Source organism: Labrus bergylta, chromosome 22 (assembly GCF_963930695.1).
Source record: "Labrus bergylta chromosome 22, fLabBer1.1, whole genome shotgun sequence".
NCBI classification, from domain to species: Eukaryota; Metazoa; Chordata; class Actinopteri; order Labriformes; family Labridae; genus Labrus; species Labrus bergylta.
In genome coordinates this window covers 3,936,725-3,961,730 of record NC_089216.1, presented here as the reverse complement: position 1 = coordinate 3,961,730, position 25,006 = coordinate 3,936,725, and the positions used below count along the sequence as shown (strand labels likewise).

Genomic DNA, 25,006 nt, shown 5'->3' with positions numbered 1-25,006 from the left:
CTGATCCAAGTTGGATGATCGTGTTTTCATACAACTTTAAAGCAATTTTTCTGAGGACTGAAGGTGTTTGCATGCTCAAATCTTTGGACAAATATTTGATGTAAGGTGCAGAAGCAAGAATTTTAACTTTTGAATTTCTGCAAAAACAACAAAAAATAATAATTCTACAATAGGAATTTGGCTTAGAAAGAAAATGCAATTATAAAATTGTGGTTTCCTCTTCAAAAAAAAACTTAAATATCTCATCCTTTGGAGCTGGAGCTGCAACTTTTAGGGGAACAAAATTTGCAGAAAGGCATCACATGTTTCATGACGTACTCACACAAGTATTTGTATTGTTAGTGGTAATGAACCGGGTGAAATGAAACTTAGATTTCAATAATAAGGAGAGTGAAGCATTACAACAGCCGCACCCCTGGCCTAGTTTCATGCTGTTTGTGTCTTGAGGAGTGAAATCCTCGTAGGACGAGAGATTAAGGGCGACGGCAAGAGTCATAAAGAGAATCAGGAGGGAGAAAAGTCATGTACGTCAGCCACGCTGCCTCCTGGACTACAGTTTCATATTTAGTTTTGCAGGGGAACCAGATAGAACAATAGAGAAAGAAACACAAACAAACACATGTAGGAAGGTAAAATATACACAGCACATGAGAACCAAGTCAATAATTTAGTCTACAAACACTTTTATCCTGTTTTTGTTGGGAAACTGAGCGCTGGAATCGATAAAAGAGCGAGATGATTAACTCAGAGTCTCATCTGTGGATGGAGAAACTGAACAGCAATAAAAGTCTGATATCCATCTCGTCTTCCTCATGTGTGTGAAGTGAACTGCTTCCTAGCCTGTACACAACTTTTGTCTGGCAGGAAACTCCCACAGCAAACAGCACCGCTTATCAGAGGCTGGCATCGAGTCGGGCCACTGGTGCGTTACCTGTCGTAAAAGACTCGACTCACTGCTTCTCCACGATAAAACGGCTAATGAGAGACTCCGGTTTAGTGGCAGGAGGAGTAAATCACAGTCAGACCTTTGAGCTGACGGCACACAGCACTCAAAGATTCATTTTTAAAAAAAGGATCCATGAGTTTTAGGGTCATGAAATACAATTTCTGTTTATATTTAAGGGAGAGAAAAGGAACAAAAAGACAGAAAGGTAAAGAATTATGCTGCAACAAATCTGCCTTCTGCCTACATTAATTCAACTCTGTCTTCGATGATCAACCTGATCATAGAGCCTGACCGATTTATCAGCCAGCCGATAATTACGGCCGATATTAGCTTATCAAGTGACTATCGGTATCGACTCATTTTAACACAGATAAGCACGATATAACTGGATCAAATAGCATTTCATTTGAGTTTTAAACAAGCGTTTCTCTTTCACCAGCAGAGAGTTGTATATGGAATATTACAGGCATGATAACTCTCCAGAGCGTCGAGCGGTGACGCACGTACATGTGCAGTTACTTTCCAGTTGAGTGAGCATCTTGTCCTCATCATGTATCTTTACCACAAGTGTTTGACGGATCAACAAAATCAATGTGTATACCAACATATACAGATTGAACATAGATCTAAGAAAGATATCAGCTGTTATATCGGTATCAGATTTTCTTTTTTTTTACCAATATCGATATCGGCATTGGACCCAAAAATCCCGTATCAGTCTGGTTCAGTTGATCATTAATAATCAACTGAACCAGATCGGAATTGGTTAATTAGATTGACAAATCCCGCCATCATTTGCTGGCACAATCTTTGAAATTGGAAGTTTGGGGATTTTGTTCTTAATTTTCTGCCATTTTAAATTGAAAATCTTTGAAGGAATTCAGATATAACAGGAAATCTTAACCTTGGGCTCTGGGGACTAGGAGTTGGCTTTGTACAATATTCTCCATCATTGTATAGAAAAGTTGTCAAACACTTCATAATTGAGACGAAAGTGAGGTTAGCACATTCTTTGAAGCCGTTTTATCGACACAGCGATATCGCTTCAAGGCCAAAGAGAACCATGCTTCTTCACTTTGACACAACAGACTTCATCATGTCAGACGTGTGCGTGGAGAATTACCTGAGGGTCAATTTTCTACGCTGGCTCAGCCTGTCGAGTATCCATCACTGGTTGTGAGTCAGGGGGAAGTTCCCGGGGCGGAGAGTGACTGTGAACAAGAAAAAAACAAGAGGTTGTGGAAGTAGCCAGATCGTCGCTGTGCACTAAAAAAACCTCAAAAATATCCATGTTACATTTTAATTAGTGATGTTACCTCTGTGGAGCTGCTGCCAGTTTCCTAAAACGTAAAGTGCATTACTTTATGCTCCAAATCCACATACCGATCTGGGTTTAAACAAAGCCTGAGTTACTTATTAGCAACATTAGCCATTACATGCACAACAACACTTTTCATCTCCATATTTGGCCCTCATGCACTCATACAGGCGCTTTGGTTTTTGTGCTCTGCAGTTACCAGAAATCTGATTTTCAGGCACACTAAACCTTCACAACACACACACACACACACACACACACACACACACACACACACACACACACACACACACACACACACACACACACACACACACACACACACACACACACACACACACACACACACACACACACACACACACACACACACACACAGTGAGGAAAGAGTAGCCCTCTCAGACCAGATTAGCCCTGATAAGAGTTTGTAGGGTAACACACACGTACCGCCGCACACACACACACACACGGCTAGTCTGAGCCTGTCGGGGTCGAGCAGCATATTAAAGTATCTGGTTGCAGCTCCTGCTAATCTGCCGAAGAAACTCTCCTTCATGTGCATACTTGCCCCTCTTTCACTCTTCCTTCTTCTCCTCTCTCAATCCTCTCATTCACTCATCCTCTGCTCCCTTTTTACCCCCTCTCTGACTCTCTCCTCTGTGTTTGCCCAAACTTTTTTTTTTCCACCCTCATTCCTCCTCTTCTCTTGTTTCCCATAATTGTCCATCATCTTTCACTCTCTGTTTTTTTTCTTTTTTTTTTGGGGGGGGGGGCTTTTTCTCCCCCTCCACCATCATCTGACTTTTGGCACTCTCACATCTGCTCTTTCCAAAATCATGTTTTTGGAGCTTAAATTGGGACAGAGAGGCAAAAATAATGGAAGTAATTTAACTTGATCCATGAATTTTGTTTGTTCTGACAGAAAGTATGATAATTTATTCTCAATTGTCAGAGAGTTAAACTGTTTCTTGCTGTGTTTTCAGTCTTTTAAGGTCAATGCGACACATCTTCTTCATTCTCTAGCATCCAGAGAAAGTTATAGACTTGTTGTTTTCTGATATCTTTACATACGTACATTAATGCATTTTTAAAGATGCTGTTTGTGCATGAGGTTATTTTTTACGACCTGTATGTTGCCTTGAAGACGAATATAAGACAAAAATAAGAATCAGATTTTTTGTCTTTATTGTTTTTGGTTTTTTTATGTCAGATTTTTTTGCTCTTTAATTGGTATCTTTATCTGCCGGACAATCGATGCGATACCGACCAAAAGTAGGTAAATACCCGCTAATGTAAACCCTGTAGAGAATTATATTTTTGAAGAAGCATGGACTGAGGCATGAAGTGTCTTAACAAATAAAACACACAATTGGGGTGCATTATGGGAGGTGTAGGATTTAGTTTTTTTTTTTTTTTAGCTTGGCCCATAATCAGGCGTAAAAGCTAAAAAAGTACGGCTCCAATTCTGATAAATATGTCATAAATTATCCTTCAAGCCTCCCAACTGTATGAAAGTGTTACTTTGAATCACCTTTAAAGGTAAAACATCTGCTGGGGCACCAAGTCAACTCAACAAGACAAAGATGAAGTAGATAAGACGAGCCAAGAGATTTTTCAGGAATTACTCAACCACACTCTGATATTAATCTTTCTTTGTCCTTTTGTATATGAAACTTTCATTTTTCCCTCAGGTTCACTTATTTATGTGTCTTTTTTTTAAAACCTTTGGCTGGACGGAGTGTGACGTGAAGACATCGGACTATTTTTGTCGTGTGTGTTGTTCTAAACTGGGTGAAAGTTCAGACAAGTTTGGGTTTTATTTGTTGTTGTTGTTGCAGCTGGAACCGTTTCCAGACTTGTAGTCCTTCAGATGCTGCCCGAGCCTAAACGCACACACAGACACACACACATACACGAATGCTCTCATATGGTTGAACTTTGAGGCTCGTCACCCCAGAGGCTGGAGGCGGATTTACTCGAAACAAAATTGACCCACTAAACAGGAGCAGGAGTTTAGTGTTTAACAGTGAATCCCCACTTGACGACTGCGAGGACCCCTCGTTATGGGCAAAGGTCTCAAACACATTAACATGACTTAATTCCTGGTGGCAGCAGAACCAGAATCCTTTGCTCTACATAGGGCAAGAGGTCAGACGTGACCTTCTGGCAGAGTCAGATTCAGATGGACAGGGACGCTGGAAGTCAGTCGTAGTTAGAGTGCTGAGAGAAGTCAGTCTTGATGATGGCATCATACTTTCAAAACACGTTCTTTTAATTTTACTCAAAGATACTAAGGATCTTGTTTTGCGGTTCTGAAAACATTTGGTAAAATGATAAGAGTTTCGGGGTTTCCTTTTTGGACTGGCACCATGCCTGCTGATTTGACCAAGGGTTAGAGAAACACAAAAAGGCAGTAAAAGCTTGAAGTAATTTAACAGAGGTCATGGTGCCCCTCTGGCCTGCATGCCACACGGTCCTGATTTTGACCTCTCTGGTCTCTGGCCTTAAACTTGAAACCGTTAAAACAAGAGGTGTAGGTACTATCTGAAAAAAGATTGACCCTAAAAAAGGACAGGAAGCTGTAGCAGGCGGCCTTATGGGAAGCATTGGAGGGTGAACAGCGCTGCTTCTTATAACTGATATATCTGACAGAATATGTGGTATCATCCACCCAGGGAGTCCATTTTGAGTCAGGAAGATGGATCGACTTAGACTCCTACTCCTTCATTGCAGCCACATACTGCATACTCCCCCCAAGACTGAATGAATCATGACCTGGATTAAGTTTAAACGCGCCGATCCAAAAAGCATGGCAGTCAAGTAGTGAGAAGGCGAGGGCCCCCAGAAAAATGCAAAGGTTGCAACGTTTCAAAGACAAATGGTCAACCTCACTGAAGACCGCGTTTCTATGATGTTCTCTAAATGTTGTTATCTCTAAAACAACTTTCTGTTACATTTGAAGTGGTTCAAAAAGTGTGAATGATTGTGTGAAGGAGGCAGTTAGATGGAGAGCAAGGCTTCAGAGGGCGTGAAAGAATGGTTCCTTGAAAGAGAGGTAAGAGATAACACATGACGCTTGAGTAGACTTCCAAACATTTAACATTCTTGGACATCACTTAGAGGTCGCTCAACAGCTGAGGTTAACTTAAAGCAACAATATGTAGGTATTCGGTTTGCCGCTTTGACACCCACCAAAGGTCTACTAATATGACTCTGCTCGCATCTACAGAACTTTACTTTCTGTCATGATGTTGTTACTCAACCTGTCCAAATGTCATGTGATTGCAGGCCAATTGGAATAAATACGGCTACTTTGACAGGGTAGTGATAACACAAAATCTAAGAACTGCGCCGTCAAAGTAAGGAATAGTTTTGCGCCTGAATTGTAAGCCAATTGAAGCCTCTCTAATGGGGAAGAAAATAAAAGAAATGGTCATGGTTTTCCTTTTATGAAGCTCTATGGAACAAATACCCCCGATGAACGGAATTCAACATTTTACAAGGTTGAAATTGGTTTCATTGGCATGCTGTTGCCATTAACACTTTGCTTCAACATCTAAAGGCCTTTATTACCCGGATTATCCCATAATGTGAGCCGCGTATGACCTTTAACCCCAAGGGAAGAGTAACAGCTTCAAGCTGCGACTGTTCAAACAAAGCTGAAAACTCTGAAAACATCACAGACAGTGGGACTCGGGTGTTACACCCATTGTAGACAGTCATGACTCAGAGTTATTTTCAGAGGATATACTTGATTTATATTATATTTAAGTGTGGAAAATCACATATGAAGCCTTTAAATGTGTGTGATATTTAACTCCGTACAGAGTGGAATATCCAGGTGTAAGGTGTAAAAACACAGTAGATTAAAACCAAGAGAGCATGGACTGTAACTCTAAGTGACAGTCTGTGGCGTTCACTTAAACATGCAGCCTGTCAGAAGTCTCAGACTGAGAGAGCTTCCACGGCTGTGAGGAGCATAAATTAAGCATGTAGCATCTCCACAGCTGATTTCACTCTTTAGCCATCCGGACGTTTCCCTTGTGAGCTTTTTAGGCGTTAAAGACGGCAGCCATGTTGAACTTGTAGATTGAAAACATACTGTTCTGGAGTCACAGCGCGTCCAAGTGTCTGAAAACTTCACCCACCCTTGTTTTTTTTGTATTCAAACTTTTCTTGTTCAACTTCAGCCACATGCGGGGGAAAATCTGTTGGCAATTTTCTCTAGGTGTGCATGTCGGTAATTTTCTGCTCTCAGGAGTGGAGGAACGTGAGGCCGAGGCTGGCATGCTACACCAAGCGAGACGAGCTAGCACGGCCCGGTCAGCGCTCTGTGCTTCACTGTGCTGGGTTCCCTTAAGAGTATATACGAGTATACACACATGTGGGGCCCTTCTGCTTACACACAGACACACTTATACACACACGCACACACACATACACGCCAAACCCCCAGAACGATCACGTCCAATTTACAGGTTAGGTTGAGGGTTGGTTTCAGGAGGAACAGGCGTGCTGCCAAGAATAACACGGTGGCGGTTAGGATGACCATTAAAACGAGCGCTGAGATTCATCATATTCAGGATTTTGTGGCATTTCAGCAAATTAATCAGGGAGATTTGGAGCCTGTCAGACTTGAAACAGGTGATTAAATGTGTGATCTCTGGTTTGAAGGCGGGGGTGGGGGAGGGGCACAGAGAGGAGTAGAAATGTAAAAGAAAGATAGAGAGAACGTGGTGAAAAGTTGCAGAGAGAGCGAGAGAAAATGGTTAAATTCACATAAATGGACGGCGATGGAGAGAAAAATGTAAAAGTGTGGCGTTAAAATGAAAGGATGGGGGCGAAAAAGACAGGAAGGAAAGATAAATGAAAAGAAAAAAAATGAAAGAAGGGGCGACGTGAGTTTGATTTACAAAGTGGGAAAACGAGAAAAACAAGGCGCAGCAGCCGGTGCAGAAAGCATTAGCACGAGAGTGTTGAGATAAGAAGAGTAACTGAGTGTGTGAGAGTGAGTGTGTGTGTGTGTGTGTGTGTGTGTGTGTGTGTGTGTGTGTGTATCTGAGGCTGGGTTGTGTCCACATGTTTGGTAGGTTCTTTAAACGGAGGCGAGCGAGGGATGACAGAGAGCAGCGGGAGAAATGAAACAGAGCCGAGTGTGTGTTTTATGGCTGTGATGTCGAGGCTCGTCCTCAAACTTCAAACCGTACTTTATTACGAGCGTTTCTAGCATGTTGTGCGCCATTTTCATGGAGGAAACATCAACTTTTATAAGGTCATTGTGTAAACTTTAGTATGTGAGAGCGATGACGATGATCTTAACAGTTAGAATACTTCCTGTGTGTGTGTATTTATTTTAAAAAGTATCCTATGCAGAAGATGAAGAATGATTGGACATTTCTCTTTATCAAGCAATAACAAGTTAACTGAGGTCTGATATTATTGCATTAATTTTTTTACCGCGTTTCATCTCGAGCTGTTTTGTCCCTTCACGCTCACCGTAGATAGTCGTCCTCAGTGTCTCCCTGTAGTCGCAGTGATGTAAAAGAAGGACACTGCTGCATCTTTGAACGTCTCATTTCACTTTAACAAACTCTCAGACAGCTCAGCTGACGAGTCCAAAGTATGAGATCAAACATTGACCTTTGTTAGCATCTCTTTGAACTTTAGTTTGTGATCCCTAACGAGTTCCCTTTAATGTCGTGATCTCCCATGTACCAGAAGGTGATTACTTTATTTCAAAATAAAAGCAGGGTTGAATTCAAACGGCAAGAAAAGTACTCCCAGCTTAACAAAGTAGAAAAATTCAAAATAAAAGCCTAATTAACCATTTTTATTTTGAAATGAAAAATACAGAATTTCAGACATTAAATTAAAAATGTGATTAATAAAGATTTACTATTTAAATTTAGGGATTAATGGTGATTAAATATTCTAATTGTTTGACGGCCCTGATATTGTAATACAATGTTTTTGAATTCTGTCTGAGCAGGTTTGTTCTTCCTGTTCCTGTCCGATCCAAATCAAATGTTATATGTTGTATTGTAAGATATTCCAAAGCCCTCTATTTTATGTTGATCCAGCCTGACTGAGTAACCTATAAAAAGTAAATGAAGAACACGTTGATATGAGACCTCACAGTGTGTGCACACACACACAAACACTCAGTCAGATTCCTGCTTTGCACCCAACAAGAACCACAGCAGGTTAATGATTGACTTCAAGTTCATAAAAGTCAAATTAACACTTCAAGAGGAACCACAGATTCAGTAATGCCAGTGAAATCAATGCACGCCACACTGATCAACCTTTCCCTCATCGTCATGTTCTCTCTCTCTCTTTCAGGTGACGGAGAACATCATCTCCAAACAAACCTTCATAGGTCAGTGTCCATGTCGCTCTCAAACTAACGCTCACAGACTCACTACACAGTGTCTGACATGTTCTCCTTCCTCTCTCCCTTCAGAAGCAAGAACGATGCCTCGCACGTTCAACAACTCGGGGTCAAAGTTCATGACCTCGGTGGCGCAGAGGCCGTCGGCCCACTTGACCCTCCGAGATGCGGGCTCTCAAGGTGAGCTGGAGATCATGGCTGGGTTAAAGGAAACAGGAAACAGGAAGAAACTGAATCTGAGTAAAGTTCCTGTCATGTTTGTCAGCAGGTCGATCATTAGTGCAGAGAGAGGAGGAAGGTTTATGGAGAGGCTCTGGATACAGATTACTTCCTGAACCACTAGGTGGCTTTATGTGTCAAAATGTACTTGAACAGTGCTTTAATTGAATCCATAATCAGTGGCGGTTTTAGAGTATGTTGGGGCCCTAAGCAAAAATTCATTGGGGGCCCCTCCAATAAGCGTTCACCACCAATATGTCTTCCAGTTTCCCGACGCTTACTCCTCTTCCTCTTTTTCTTTTTTTTTCACTCCCAGACGGATAATTTCTCTTCATTTCCTTCGGTAACTTTCATTGACAAATGTTGGTTGTCAGACGGGGGCCCCTTAGGGAGGTTTCCGACTGTCATTGCAAAATTTGTAAATGAACATGTAGCTATTAACAGAGGCTGCAAGGGAAAGGAAGGAGGAAGAATGATTTAAAGTAATGGTCCAAATATACCAAAGACCAGGAAGTCTTCCTCAATAATGAGTTTCTAGGGGGTGCTGGTGGCGCAGTGGTTAGTGTGCGTACCCCATGTATGGAGGCTGTAGTCCTCCAAGCGGGCGGCCCAGGTTTGAATCCCACCTGTGGCTCCTTTCCCGCATGTCATTCCCCACTCTCTCTCTCCCTGATTTCCAACTCTGTCCACTGTCCTGTCTCTCCATTAAAGGCACAAAAAATCTTTAAAAAAAATAAAAATGAGTTTCTAGACTAAAAAATAACGTAGGAACTCTGCAAAAGCGAGTCTGCGAAACAGTCTAAAACTGATGCGTGAGGGGAAATGTTGAAGTGTGATAGTAAGAGAGCAGATGTTGTTCGTCAAAGGACAGAGAAGTCCTTGAAGGCAATATTAAGTTAAAGACGAGCGTTTTCCATGAGACTTACTCAGATTCCTCTGTAATCTCTAAAATGAATCATCGCTGCATGATGAAGGATTCAGTCTCTTTGTGTCTGAGCTATCGTTCCTCTAATAAACATCACTTCCTGCATGCCAGAGAGCTTTTCCTCCAAGAACCTGCTGAATCAGTGAGGCGCCTCGATGAGCGGAGCAGTAAAACGGACATTTATAAGGACAGCGTCATTTATAAAGTAATGTGTTCCTCGTGTCAGTGTATTCTCCAGACCTTCATATATCATTTCCTCTGAGAGTGTCGTGCAAGCTGAGGGGTGTTGACAATTTGGCAGCGATGTGTGTGTGTGTGTGTGTGTGTGTGTGTGTGTGTGTGTGTGTGTGTGTGTGAGGAGAAAGAGAGGGTGAGGTTCACACGTTCTGCCTGGATTTCTTAAAGGAAGTTGCTCAGTCAGAGTCGACCTTTGTTGTGTTTTCTCATAAACGATTATCTTATTAATGTGAGCTGAACTAAAGCCAAGCCAGAGGATTAACACACCAAGACAAACACACACACACACACACACACACACACACACACACACTGTGGTATGTTCTCTAGCACTTATTAGTTGATGCGGTGAACACATTTTTAATGTAGCATTGATACAAAGTTCCCTAACTTGAGGTGCGTCTGTTAACAAACAAGTCCGGTTGATTTCAGGGGCCGCCTTCCCTGAAATTCTCTAGAAATTTTCAGGATTGCATTTGTGAAAACAAGTTATGTTCAACGTTTTTAATTATCTGGTTTGCTACCTCAGGTCACATTTTCCTGGTGAGTTTTATGCACTCAAATGCAAGTTTGAAGTATTCTTCACAGTGATAACAGCAAGACATTTTGGTCCCATGCTTAAGGTGTGGCTACCTTGTGGTCGACAGGTCACTTATCAAACAAGTTAATTTGTATTATGGTGGATTTTTTTTATTGTTGAAGCCTGTTTTCACCGAAATTCGCTTGAAATTGCACCCAAAGTATTACCCAAGTTAAAGGAAACTAGTATTGGGCACCAGGAATTTCCTTTACTTCTTAAGGCCCTGACACACCAAGGAGATCGTCGGCCATTGGTCCTAGTTGGTCCTAGTTCAGGGCGGCAGGAGCTAAGTCTGTAGGGACATGGGTTCAAGTCCCATAATATGGAAATTGGTCTGCTATCGCTAGCTGATGACTTGGCAACAGTTTCCCCCTTTATTTGTGTCTCCAAAAACCAAAGTGATGAAGTACCAAATGTCAAGCTAGAGGCCTGAAACAGTTGTCCACAGTCCATTGGATGATATGGACATGGTTACATCCACTGATGAGCTGGTGGTATGCATTCCTAAAGCAAAGATGTAAATTTTACGATTTGTTTCCCAACAGGGATCCCTCCCCACCAGATCCTCACGCCGGGTCTCCACCAGTCCTGTCGCCATGTGGTCCGTTCGTGGGCCAATCAGAGCTTTGGAGCTCATCTGCACAACATGACGCTAAACAATGGGAAGCTGCGAGTGCCCCAGGATGGGCGGTACTACCTGTACTCACAGGTGATTATACAGTTCCTTTTAGTACCGTTACATTTGGGGAACTAGGGTCCCAAAACAGCCAGCAATTTTCAAAGAATTATTGACTATTCTTGCATTTATTGAATTGAATCTCTTCAATGCATACCTGAGAGGTAGTAGAAGAATCTTAATACATAAAGTGAATTTTGATCATCTTCCCTCTAGGTGTATTTCCGTTATCCGTCTCCAGCAGCCAGTGATGGAGACCAGCGCAGCGTCAGCCACCAGCTGGTGCAGTGTGTCTACAAGAAAACGTCCTACCCGAGCCCCATACAGGTAACTTATCCCCCTTTCACTTCTGATCACGAGTCATACCAACTATATAGAACATCCTACTTACCTTGATATCCTTTTCCCTGTAGCTCTTAAAGGGCGTGGGAACAAAGTGCTGGGCTCCAGACGCCGAGTACGCCCTCCACTCCGTCTACCAGGGAGGACTTTTCGAGCTGAGGGCCGGCGACGAGCTCTTCGTCTCCGTCTCTTCACCGACCATGGTCAATGCAGACGATTCCTCCAGCTACTTTGGTGCCTTCCGCTTGGACCTCTGAAAGGAAAGGGTTGGAAAGAAAAATGGAAAAGATGGGACAATGAATGGATAGATGATTGGACTAGAGACTCTTGAATGTCCATAGATTGGAAAAAAGGGTCATTTGGAGAGAGATGTTGGATTTTTCATCTTTGACATTCGCTTGGACGGACATATTGAAAGATGGATGGATTGGGTTTGAAGGCTTCCCTTTCGTAAAAGCAGCAAAATGACGGGAAGAAAGGGAAAAGAAACAATGGATTTGTCTTCTTTACTTTCCGTTAAGTTAAACCCAACCATCAAGAACAAGATAACGAAAGACTCATGTGCAATCCCTTGAAAGTCAATGTGAGGGTTTCCATTTTCTGATGACTCTTAGGGAAGAAAATCACTTAGGTAAAGAAGTAAACCACATCAAACTTTATAAACCTTCAAGTCTCTTTGTAAGACGAGAATCGGCCAAAAATTAGGCCACCCACGCTGCCCTTTACCAAAATCCAAATGTAAATCTCAGCGTATCTCTCACATTAACAGCCTTTTTACCGGGAAGCAATCGGACCCTTCAGATTCGGATTCTAGACGGAAGAATGTAAACACAATAAAAACTTGATCCTGTGCATCGAAGATGTGAGGAAGGACTGTGGACTTGTATAAGAAGAAAATCAAACCAAACCAAAGCAAAAGAAAATGAGTTTTTTTTTTAAGCGTGCCATGAGAATACTGTATATATTAACGGCTATGAATGAAATTTGAAAGATGAACCGTGCTGATTTAAAGTGATTCATATGTATTTTACTTTTGACTGAACTTAAAACCACTTGGACTCTGCTGAGGACTTTCTGTGCAACAATAGAACTGTGGATTTTACGCAAGGACATTTTTTTAAGGGACGGAAATGTTTGCTGAGGATTGTAAAAAAGAATGTGAGAAGCAGCAAACAGTGCCTTTGGAAGAAATGACTCTGCAAAGAAAAGGAGGAGTTCAAATTAATCCTGTAAATGTCAATAAGGAAGAGCCCAGCACGAAAGAGAAAGAGGCCGAGAGGAGAATGTAGCTCGACAAGTCTCTGTTGCTGCTCTCTCTTTCACTTTCCACCGCCATCTTTATCTTTCTTTTCATGTCAAGAATCTCATCTTTCTCGTCCGGCTGGTGAAGCTGCATTCAGTTTTTTTGTTTTAAGGATCAAACAACCCCGAGGTCAGAACAAAAGTCATTCAAATCAAAACAAGGTGACATATACGCGTGCAAAAAAAAAGGCTTGCTGCTAAAACAGAAAACAACTATCACAGAGCGTTGTTTATGTGTTTGTTTCGATCAAACAGAAAAGGTTTCATTTGAAGTCTAAGTTCTGAAAGAATTCATTCAGAGCAAAGAAATATAACCACTTAAATGTTGTTTGAAGAATTAGGTATCCCAAAAAAAGTCGAGACTATCAGCATCAAGATTGATTTTTCTATTTTTTTATGCCTGAAACTGCTGCCAGGGGGTTGGTGTCAGACCACGAGATACTGTAAACAGCATGCTGCGGAAACAACTTTTTATATTCTTTTTTTTTTTTTTTTTTACATTTTCCACTGCAAAAAAATCCTCAGTAAGTGACACGTTTGACTGTTCAGCGTAGGCAGGGTTGTTAAAAACACAACTTACACATTTACAGGACAAACTAACAAAGAGATAAGAGGAACAGCTTTGTCCACAGGGGGCGCCAAAATCAGCTCAAACAACAGTTTCACACAGGAGCTTTAAAGTCCAAAAAAAAACAAATATAACAAAAGTAAGATATGGAAAATATGAGGGCATGGACTGAAATTGGAGAAGATTTAACTTATTCTAGCATAGAAACTAAAACTTCATTTAAAAACGCTGTGTAGGGTGTAAACTAGCAGGTATAATTTTCATAATTAGTTTATTTTTTGTGAAACAAATGTCATCACATTCTGCATTAACAACATTGTTTCTGAAGTGTTTAATATTGACAATGTGTACAATAGGATACGGCAATCATTGCTTTAGTTGTTTTAATTTACATATTACACTTTCTCCCCCAACTATTATGAACAGTTTGACATTTTTTCCCGCCAAGAATAAGATGTTGGAATTGAAATCCATTGTTGTGTCTTTCTTAAAATTTTAAGGCTTAAGTCAGGAGACAGTCGGTTTAACCTCGAGGATTATTCTACCACTTTTGGCCTCGTTTCCACTCTTAATGCTAAGCTAGGCTAAATCATCAATGGATGGTTTGTCTAATACTTGGATATCAAGCATATGAACGGATTTCCAGGAATGAAAAAATGACTCTTAGTATATGTAAACCCTAGCAACCCTGGCAATGAGGTTTGTTCTAACATTGTAGTTCAGTTAGCCAACCAGATTCAAGAAAAACATTTGTACTAAAACTGTTTATAAAGATGGTCACGTCCAAAATGGCCGCTCGTATTCTGGGAAACAAACATGTTTTCCAAACTCTGAAACAATATTTCACCTGGTAACGCACCTGGAGACACACCAACTATGGAACATTTTGAGTCTCTAAGTCGAAGCTTGGACAAGAGACAGATGCACATAAAGAAAGATTTTGGCGGAGTGAGCGGGGATATTAACAGACATAAACTATGCACAGAACAGCACAAACTCAACCCCTACATGCCTCCATAGCACGCACATATACAAAAACGGGATGCACACATCAGCTCACATCACGGCTTCTCTGCAGACACACACATCATCCACCGTCACATCCAGTGTAAAGACACAAACACTCTCTTCACACACACTAATTTATCTGGAGTGTCTAGCCTCCCTAAGCCGTCTGGTTGTTGTCAGTGATCAGTCGAAGGCATGCAGGGAGTGTGTGTGTGTGTGTGTGTTATTGAACTTACAGGGCATGTTTGTTCAAAGGGCTTGGTTCACATGGACAATTCATAAAACAAGGTCAAACATGCACAAACATTTTTAACCTGGTGACATCCAGGTTAAATCATCATTATGGCACTGTGGTTCACCTTTACCTGTGTATATACTGTGCAAAAACATCAACCAATCCTGTGTATTTTTGTTTGCAAAGAACTTAATTGAAATGAAGTTTCATTTTGTGTTTGATTGCTGTTTTAGCAGCTTTTTTTTCACTGGTTGGCATGCACCCTGTCACGTTTCTTCTTGGCTTTCTCGCAGCCCAACATCTCATAATCTCCCTCTGTTGAACTTAAATTGGTTTATTTTCCATGGTGAACTTCAACAAATCATACGTTTTTCCTTCTTGCACTCCAAGCCAAAACAAAGAGTTCATTGGAAGCGGTCCAGCGTTGATGATGCAACATACACACTACAACGGCATAAATCCCCAGGCCCCAGCTGGGAAAACTTTTGCATTAAATGTGTCTGAGATGTGTTTGTACTGGACTGTTTTGTAGCTGTGAACATGTGTAGCACATTGTTGCTAAGAAAATAAACAAATATTTGAACATTCCCTGTGTGGCAGTATGTGGATACAGAGAGCACCTCAAGATCAGCTCTTCCAGTGAGTCTGGTTTTGGTTATTATAAGGTAAAACGAAACATCTACAGTAAATGCAAAAACCTGGGTCAAACCTGAAGTTAAACCCTACAAAGACTGGAAAACCACTCATACATACATAGAGTGAGTTCAGGGTGATTGGAACACACTTTTGGTGTTTCCATCAAATGATCATCTTTACGACCTTAACTTGAAAACTAGCAAAGGCTTATGTCATTTTCATCACCCCGGGGTTAACCTCCAGTGTATTGAATGCTCCAGTCATCAATGTGGTGTCAAACCAATGAGGGCAGACTAGTGTTGTAGTCAAGACCACAGTAATCAAAACCAAGACATACCCGAGACCGAGGCAAGACCGAGACATTTAGGGATCGAGACCGAGTCAAGACCAAGACCATAAATATCAATGAAAAATCATCATCTTTTATGCAGCGGGCGTGTCACTCATTTAGAACGTAACACCCAGAAGGTTTAGCTGTCATGAATTGAAGTTAATTGTTATTTTAGAAAGAGATGTTTTCCTTCTAATCACAGTTATGATGTTGAAAAATAGCCTTTGAGTAGTGGTCTTGACCGGTATTGATTTAAAATCCGGGTTCACCCAGTACGAGACCTTCAAAAAGTGGTCTTGAGTGCTACAACTCTTGGGCACACAATTTCCATTGCGTGGTATCACAGCTGGGGCTCAGAAAATATCAGTGAAGGAAATAAACCCTTTACTGTTATAATGTCCAATTCAACCTTATATGCCAATCACCCTGAAATAACCCAACCTTCTGACTAAATGTTGTAGACAACACATTACACAACTTGTCAATAAAGACTTGGGTTCTGGCTGTAAATGGCGTGTTCTTGTACCAAAACAAACATGGACTGCAATCAGCGCTGCTTGTTAAGTTTATATGAAGTGCAATTTGGACTACAATGGGCCAAAAATGAAGAAAAATGAGCAGAGTTGGGATTCAGCATTTTACTGGCCCAGGGCTTTTTCACACCACAAACCTCTTTGCCTGCCATTCTTCCTCTTTTCTTTATATACATGTATTTCTTAACACAAGTGGCCATTGTTTCAAATGGATTTTAAAAGCAGTTATTCAAACATTGGAGTCTAACCTTTACCTTATTACAAGGACATGTACAGAGCCAGTGTGTTACAGTCGGTGAAATCTAATGGTGTTGGTTTTGTAAGTTTATAATTAGCTCTTTATATCTACAGAGGCAGAAGGTCTTCTCCATGGAGTGGGCCTTGTTGTTACTGCCATGTGTCTACAAAAGCCCTACAAATCAAAATCTGGCTTTAGAGACCATCTTTTGAGTTTTCTGTGAGTTTTGCTGACCTCGAAGGTTCCCCTTAAGGTTTTTTTTTTTTTTTGGGGGGGGGTATTTTATCAGTTGGTTGCAATCTGCAACCTGCAACTTGGCCTGGTATGTTGGTCTTTAAATGTTGTGGTCAAAGAATTGTTGTCAAATCTCTGAACCCATTGGCAACCATCTGAAGTTGATCTAGCCTCTGTAGGTCCCTTTTTGGGCTTTGGGTCAAGTGGGGGAAAAAGAGCTCTGGATTGGGGTGTTATGAAATATAAAATGTTAAATTTAATGAACTGTTCATAATTCTAAGTCATTATAATCCTGTTTCAAATAAAATGTGCTTTACTGAAACAGGTAACATTCCATAAAGTTAGAGTCCTAACTGATTTGCATATCAATGTTTGACTGACATCCTCAAGTCAACCTCAACAGGATACAGTTAAGGCTCGCCATAGTGTCCCATCAGCTGCTAACCACTGATCTTTGACCATCCTTTGTAGCAGCTAAAGGTCACAAGAGGATACTTCCAGGGATCCATAAAGTACTCATCAGTGTAACACATTTTTATTAGTAGTGACTCCCCTTGGCTCATTGATAAAGTTTCTGGAGTTTGAATGTTTTACATCTGTGGCACCCTGCAAAGTGAGCTCTCACTTATCCCATCTCTTCACTTTCAGTTAACAATAAATTTTAAAATAGTCTGAGGAACATATGCTGCTTTTTTTTGACAAGTCTTTCATTCAACAGCATTTAAAAACAATGAGTCTGTCTGCACAGTGTGGGGCCACATCATCCCCAATCATCCCAGTAATCAGTAACATTGAAAGTTTTGAGTCATAAAGTCCAACGTTTGTATTTTATCCGTCAGTAAAATAAAAGGCCAATTCAATCACCAGAACAAGGAAGTAGTCAAGCTGAGTTTTTATCATTTTGGCTCTTTTTTTTTTAATGGCACTTGGTTTCTTTTTATATGAAACAATGATGAGGAGGTCAAATTACTTACTTTTAGTTTTTTTACGATGTTGGAGGGTTAATGAAATACACATTGGGTGAATCAGAGCATGAGATTTTATTACTTTACTGGAATGGCCATGGCTGGCCATCCAACCTCAGTTACACTCACCAAATATTATATTTCCAGTACACCAAAATGAAGGCAAGCAGCCACTTAAAGAAGCAAGAAAGGCGCTTACTGCAATGCGGCATGACACAGTATCTCCAAGGGTTTCAGAATATTTGGAGAATCCTGTTGCCATCTAATCGCCAATTTAATTTTCTAGATACATTTTGAAGATGGGCAAGAAATACATGTGATTAAGTACAGCATTAAATAAACTGTTTTGGACTAAATAGACATGGCTTTTTTAAAGGCTAAGCTTTGTGATTGTGGCCTTCATAAATCCTGAACAATAATTGCCAGTCTATAGTGCTGCTTTAAACGTAAAAAATAATACATACAGGTATATAGCATCTTTAAGTAAATGTTAGTTTCTAAAAAGTAGAAATGTTTACAGGAGACAGACAGAGTGCATTAATGCTTTCATTGTTCACGAGTACTCAAACTTCATGCAACCCCTGCATAAGTCAGTGTCCCAGTCTGGCCAATCCAGTAAGAAATTGGCCATGCAGCGAAGTCTCAAATTCCCATGGAAACAAAAGCAGAAACAAGAGGAAAAGTCAAACACCACAGCAAAATTTCCTGGCCATCAGATTCAGGTCCAAAACCCAAAACCTTTTAGCAAACCTCTGAGTCCCTGTGGCGCCCTGAGAAGATTTAAACAACCAAGCGATCAATTAAAATGTACTGTACATAAAGGCTGCTCTGAAACATGCATGACTCAGCAAAAAAGCCTTCAGGAGTATCTATTTGTGAGTTATAGAGAGTGTGTTTATGTGTATAGACAGATATGACTTTTAGTGGTCTGCTGTGAATCCAACTCCAGACCAACTTAATCAATCACATTCCCAAGGATGGCATTGACCCAACACTGCCGAACTCTGCAAACCATTTGTTGCATTGAGATGCAGAGATGTTTCAAATTTATGTTAAATACTGTGTAATTATGTGGTGTGTGTTTGTCCTGTGAGAGGCAAAAATGTGGTTTTGAACTTCATTTCCAGAGTTTGTAGTGTTACGTTAGAAACTTCTAGACCTTGAGCTGAACACACTGTTCATCATTTCTTCAGCACACCAGGAGAAAGATACAAAGCAGTTAAAGCACTCAGGGCCCTCCATGAACTTTGTGTAAATCAGCCTCAGTTTCCAGCTGAGTCATACATAGAGTTTCGTTCCAAGATCCAGGCTGTGTTTACATTTTGATTATAGTGCGGCTTGCTGAACATAACTGTGCATTTCAGAGGGAAGTGCATCTCAAGTCCTGTTTAAGTTTGACAGACCAGATTTCTTAAAGTAAAAACAGTTTCTGCTTAGGCTTTGGAGACAGTTGAAAAACATGACCTGCAAACCAGAAGATAAATGTAGCAATCTGTCAGCCAAGGCTTGTTTTTAATAACTAATACATTTGTTGTTGAAATCCAACTCTGATATTATCTCTAACAAGTTACTGTTTTTGATTATTTTCTTCCTCGAGAATGATTTGCCAAGTGGATTTTTGTCCACATTTAAAACCTTGACTGTTCAAATATGTTTGCCGGCTAGGGTCATTTTTCTACTCGCAATCATGGGGCATAGCTTAATCGTTTAGCATGCTAACACCTGTTATTAGGTGAAATACTGGGAGACCGTTGGGTTTATGGTTGATTTGTTGAAGATGAGGCAGCCTGTCATAGATATGTAGTGATACCTAACCACCATTTTTTATATATTAATATGGACAACACATCTCCATCTCCTGCCATTGTCCAAAGTGAAGCCAAAATACCTTCACAGTGGGTGATGGCATATTGTGTTGGTGGAGTTATATGGAGCCATGTGCAGAAGGGAGCTGATTGGTGGAAATATGGAAGTCGGCATGCCTCTTCAGCGTTAAATTACCCGTGTATTTAAATGTTATAGTTTGACCCATGTCCCATTTGTTAACATGAAGAAGGCAGGGTTTATGATCTATTCTGCAGCAACTCAGCAGTGTAGGTAAGTAAGTAAACTAATCTTTTAAAATCCAGATTAATAATTCCTTCATGAACAGATACAAGCAAGGGGTTCTTTGTTTTTTTACATTTCGCCTGATTCACCAATTGAACCATGGCAACAGAAGCAATGACATTAACTCTGTTATACACCAATGATAAACATCTGGGGCTTATAACTTGATGACTAGCACAAGTGAGTAGTGAGTTTTAAAATTCACCCCCAACTGTTTGGGAGATTAACATGATTGGACCATACCAAATATACTGTGACATCTTGTTGGGATGAAGAGACGAATTAACTCATTGGGAGCAGATCACGGACGTTCCTTCCAGTGACTGTTGTGTGTTTCTGTGGCTGTTTTTCATCGGAGCATGACACAATGAAAACAATGCTTGCAGCAGGATAATTACATTGGGAAAAAGTCATCAAATGCAGCAGCTGATGATAGATTCAATCCAGATTCCCCCCTCCCACCTTCCTTTTTTAGAATAAGTCCGTGAAAACTTCAATTGAAAGTCGCTAAATAAGCTCAAATCAAACCTAAAGTTAAACAAAATGTACCCCTTGAAGAGGTGCAGACAGGCAGATTTTAAACACTTTCGAGAGTTGTTGATGTGATCTCATGCAAATTGGAATACAATAACACACACAGCTGACTGTAATCAGAAACAAATGTCAGTGTTTATAAGGAACACAGACAGGCCTTTTCACTCTTCTGTTACATCCCTCTTTAATCTAACTTTTTATACTTTATACAACTCCCCTCGTAAATGGAATTTAACTACAGTTTTTAAGATTTTTATTTTTTTTATTTTATTTATTTATTTTTATTTATTTTTTTATGTCAATTTATTCCCCACTTGGTTTCTTTTTTGTAAACGCAAATCCCTCAGTTGAAACACGCTCTATTAATGTAGATATTGTTCGGTACAAACTCTCTCTGATAGACCGAAACTGATACATGTTTCAGGAATAAAAGCGCAAGATGATCTTCTGATTGGCTGCTGTCTGTTTGAAAGATTACTCATTTGGATTCATTCACATCAGTAGGCCTTGTCCCGGCTGCAGAAGCCAGGCTCTTGAGTAGATGAAGCTCCCCCAACCTTCAGCGAGGTGGTACTACTACCACCGACGTCTCTGACGCCCAATTACCACCATCAGACTGTGTTGTCCCCACAACCACAGCCGTCCTCATTCATGCACGGCCTGCTCCGACCTGCCGTAATGGACTACAGGCCCCGTTTCAAACTCAATTTTGGCACCACAATCACACACCAACACGTGTACCTTATATGTTTCACTCAACATAAAACTGCTCCCCAAAGCCACTAAAATAACAGACGTGTTCTTAATCAGTTTTCCTGGTTAAGGGGTCAATCCAGAACTAAAACTCGCCTTTTCCCGTCTCTTTCAGGAATTGCATTATCTGGGGACATCCAGTAATTTCTGATAATTGCAGTAATTTTGACCCTATTATGAATCGACCAGGCCTGTGATTTGTTCAGTAAAAATTCCAACACAAATCGCCAACTCTAATTGTGTTAAGATGGTCTCCTGATAATACTGATCCTATTCAGACAGGAAAACTGAGGCCATTCATTTGGCTTTTGGCACGCTATTCCCATTCTGTCTTAACTGAATGTAGGAGTGAATTCAATTAATTAATGTTTTGATTTACTTACCAGAACAAAATTTTACGATTTCTTCTCCTCGAAGTGATAGCCCAATAAAGAAGAGGCATGGTCATTTAAAAGACGTAATACATATAATTCTCAGAAGAAAAAAGTTTAAAAAGTTTGTAGAGGAAATATATTTGTTTTGTTCTCTTTTATTGCTTTTCATTGACTAAGGAAGAACTAATTGTCCTTAAAATGTGTATTCACTTTAAATCGGCTAAGTTCAATGAGTTTTTCACTTTGAGTATGATTTCATAAAAGCCTCTGTAGAAGGTTTCATCCCTCTAAAGCCTGGGCTGGTTTTTTCTCAGTTTTTCCTCCCTCATCACAACAGGTCTTACTTTATATGTGTAAAGTTAGAAACTGATTGATACTGACATGTTAGGCTACACAGGAAGGTTTTCAGGTGGTATGTTAGTGGGATTATCCTCATGTAAGAAAGCTTTTTACAAAACTAAATTTACAAAGTTCAGTCATTTGGGTTGATGTCCACATGTTTCTTGTTTTGTTAAACAAGAAACAAATGTCTAAATTTGATTTGATAGGAGAGAATGTCATTAATGTAGAGATATAAATACAATGTAAAAGGAAAAATATTTAAATTTTATATCACTATTCTATCAAAACCAAAAAGATGCAGTTATTGCACTAATAATTTCATTCTTCCAGTCTCCCCCCCTCCCCCGATATGTATAGTTTCACACTACGGTTCCCATGCTGCTTTGGGTGGTACAACCAGGAAGTGTTGTCGTGGAACCAGTGAGTTAGCTGTGAACTAAGCGTTTCTAAATAACGGCACAAGACAGAATTAGAATATAGAGGTTGTTTCCACCGTATATTAACATGAGTCCTGGGGGATCGGAAAACAAGTGGATAGCCTTCATGCTAGGTATGAACCATGGGTGATGTCACCCACTGGTTACTGAATGGGACACAATAATAATACATAATGTGAACAAATCAGAACCAACACATAAGAATATCACTCTTGTCCATTTGATACTGTGACGTTTCTGGTAAGAGTCTGATTTGTTCTTCAAACATGACCACTTTGCCAAACATGTCACTATGTTTATAAAGCTAAAGATGAAACAGTCTGAACAGTAGAAGAGTCAGAAGAAGTGGACATGGAGAGAAGTTTGGAAGCTCAAAGTGTTTTGTCCTTCCCCCAGGTCAAATTCAAAACTCAAGTTCTTCAGAGGGAGATCAAAACCAGCAGCTGTGTGTCTGTACGGATACCACAAAGCATCTGGTGCTGTTAACATTTTTGTGTTACATTTGGTGTGTGTGTGGGTGTGAATAAAGCACCTTGGCAACACATCAAAACCTCGAGCATCTGCAAGGCTTTTATTAGCACTAATCTCCGCTAACTAATAAAAGGTCAATCCGCTCACAAACCAGGACTTTTAAAAGCTTTTAATTTTGAGATCATTGTACATGTTATCGTGAACGAATCCCGGTGTAAAGCTTTACATATTGCTGTTCTTGCTTTCTATCCTCCTGAAGCGTGAAATAAAACCACCCAGGGAGAGGCTGCCATGTGCAAGAATGCAATGTTTCATGGAGAGCTAAGCTAGCATACATGACTGACAATCCACCGACGTCCATCTGAGATGCCGGTGCTGGCTTTTGACCTACACGGACGATAATGCTGAGGGGATGTACAGAACGACATCCTGAGCCTCCTTGACAAATCACATCATAAATCAGCGGTTACCAAAGGCTCGAGGGCACCACTGAAATTCCTGTGCCGAAAACCGCCATGATGTATTTCTTCTAGAGGTGTCTCCCGCTGTCAGAGGTTTTAGGCGCTTGACAGGGTTGCAGTAAAATTGTACAACAGGGCCATGGGGATGGACAGCCTGAAGCAACTGAAGGTATTATAACAAGTGGTGAAACATCTGTTAGCTTTCTGAAATTGTAGCCTCTGTTGTGACAGAAAAAATCCCAAAAGCCACATTAAAGGTAGACAAGTAAGGGTTTAAATATCACTTTCAGGTTTCAAATGGTGCCCTTTAATTTGGTGGGGGGACCAATCTTACCATGAAAGGCTAGAAAATACTTGTCTTCATGCTACTAACTGTAAATACTCAACAGTAAAACAAACATAACCTGCCCATCCATCAACCCCAGCAACACATTCGGCCAACAAACTGTTGAGTCCCAAGCTAGATATACGACTCTCTACTTGGCTCTGTGTTGACTCTACATGTCTCGTCAATATTTGTGCTAGGTATGTTGCAACTCTTAAGCCAACACTTCACAGTTTTCAAAGATTCATTAAGCCTGGCCAACAATACAAGTTATTTTAATGTCTTAACAAATGTTGAAAACGTCATAAAACAGTATATACTGCCAACTTACCCAACCGTTAGCATGCCGTTAGCAACATGCTAAACTACAAGCCATATGTTGTATTTCCACAGAGCTACGTGGATAAAACAGCATCAAGCTAGCATCATTACCAATTTTTATTTTACCTTTATTTTACCTTTATTTTACCAGGCAGAATTGCTTGAGATCAAATGACCTCTTTTTCAAGCAAGGCCTGGCCAATACAGCTACATAGTCATTTTAGTATTATTTGACTACATGAAAACATAAAATGGTACGTGTATTTTTTAATTTTAATGCCGCTAGCTTGCTGGCTCAAATGTGAATTTCATTTTTATCAACACAAATAAATCAACAAGAAAGATGAACTCTGAGGCCAAGACCATAAAACACAGCTTTATAGCCTATTTACAAATTAAATAAAAAGGGCTAGAAAACATACTATTTATTGTGAAATATGGTTTTCATTGGATACTCTACATTAAAGTGTCCACTAAAGATTTAAAGCTCTTGGGCTTTGTTGCCAATATTTCCAGTTTTATAACATGTCATTGGTTTCATTTAGCATTTCATGCAGCCTGATGGTGAAAGACATTTGGTCTCGCAGTCCCGACTCCATGTTTCCTGCCTCATATCTATCTCAAAAGAGAGGATCCTTACAGGCGCTCGGGGTCAAGTAAGGACAGTAAATGTTAAGAGTAAAGTCTCAGACACGTCTCAGATTCACATTCAGTTTACATTAGTTTTGGCTGCACTTAATGTCTTGCTGATGTTTAAATGGGTTTTAGTATAAACCAGATCCCGCTCAACAAGCCGCAATTAGAGCAGTTTACATGTTGAAAGAGTCAAGTGGTTACCACATGAAGGCGACGAAATAACACCAAGCTCCACATGACAAAGAGAGATTTGTGGTTATGTCGATGCAACTAAAGCAACAACAGAAGAGAAATAAAGAATGTATAATTTTGTGTCTTTGTGAGGTTTTGTTCAGTTTCATTAGTCCTGCAGAGTAGGGCTGCAGATGATAGTGAATAATGTCAAGAGTTCAAGATTTAAGGAAATATCTAAAACCTGGAGAGCATGTGTGCAGCATGAGAAGGAAAATGTGTCCATGTCAGAGAGGACATATGAAGGCGTTTAACACGGCTACAGTCAAACATTGTTGTCTGATAAAACACCACTTCAGTACAGAAGTAGATTGTTTTTACCTTCCGC

General features: G+C 40.3%; 1 protein-coding gene across 1 annotated transcript in view; it reads left to right on the top strand.

Moving 5' to 3' along the window:
- The window catches only part of tnfsf10l (TNF superfamily member 10, like), a 56,891-nt gene extending 41,556 nt beyond the window's left edge, over nucleotides 1-15,335 (top strand). The window contains exons 3-7 of the mRNA XM_065950224.1: nucleotides 8,607-8,643; nucleotides 8,728-8,835; nucleotides 11,162-11,325; nucleotides 11,509-11,619; nucleotides 11,706-15,335. Of these exons, the coding sequence (XP_065806296.1) occupies nucleotides 8,607-8,643; nucleotides 8,728-8,835; nucleotides 11,162-11,325; nucleotides 11,509-11,619; nucleotides 11,706-11,891 (606 nt within the window). The 3' untranslated portion in view covers nucleotides 11,892-15,335. The remainder of the gene's footprint in view (nucleotides 1-8,606; nucleotides 8,644-8,727; nucleotides 8,836-11,161; nucleotides 11,326-11,508; nucleotides 11,620-11,705) is intronic.
- The last annotated feature ends 9,671 nt before the right edge of the window (nucleotides 15,336-25,006 follow it).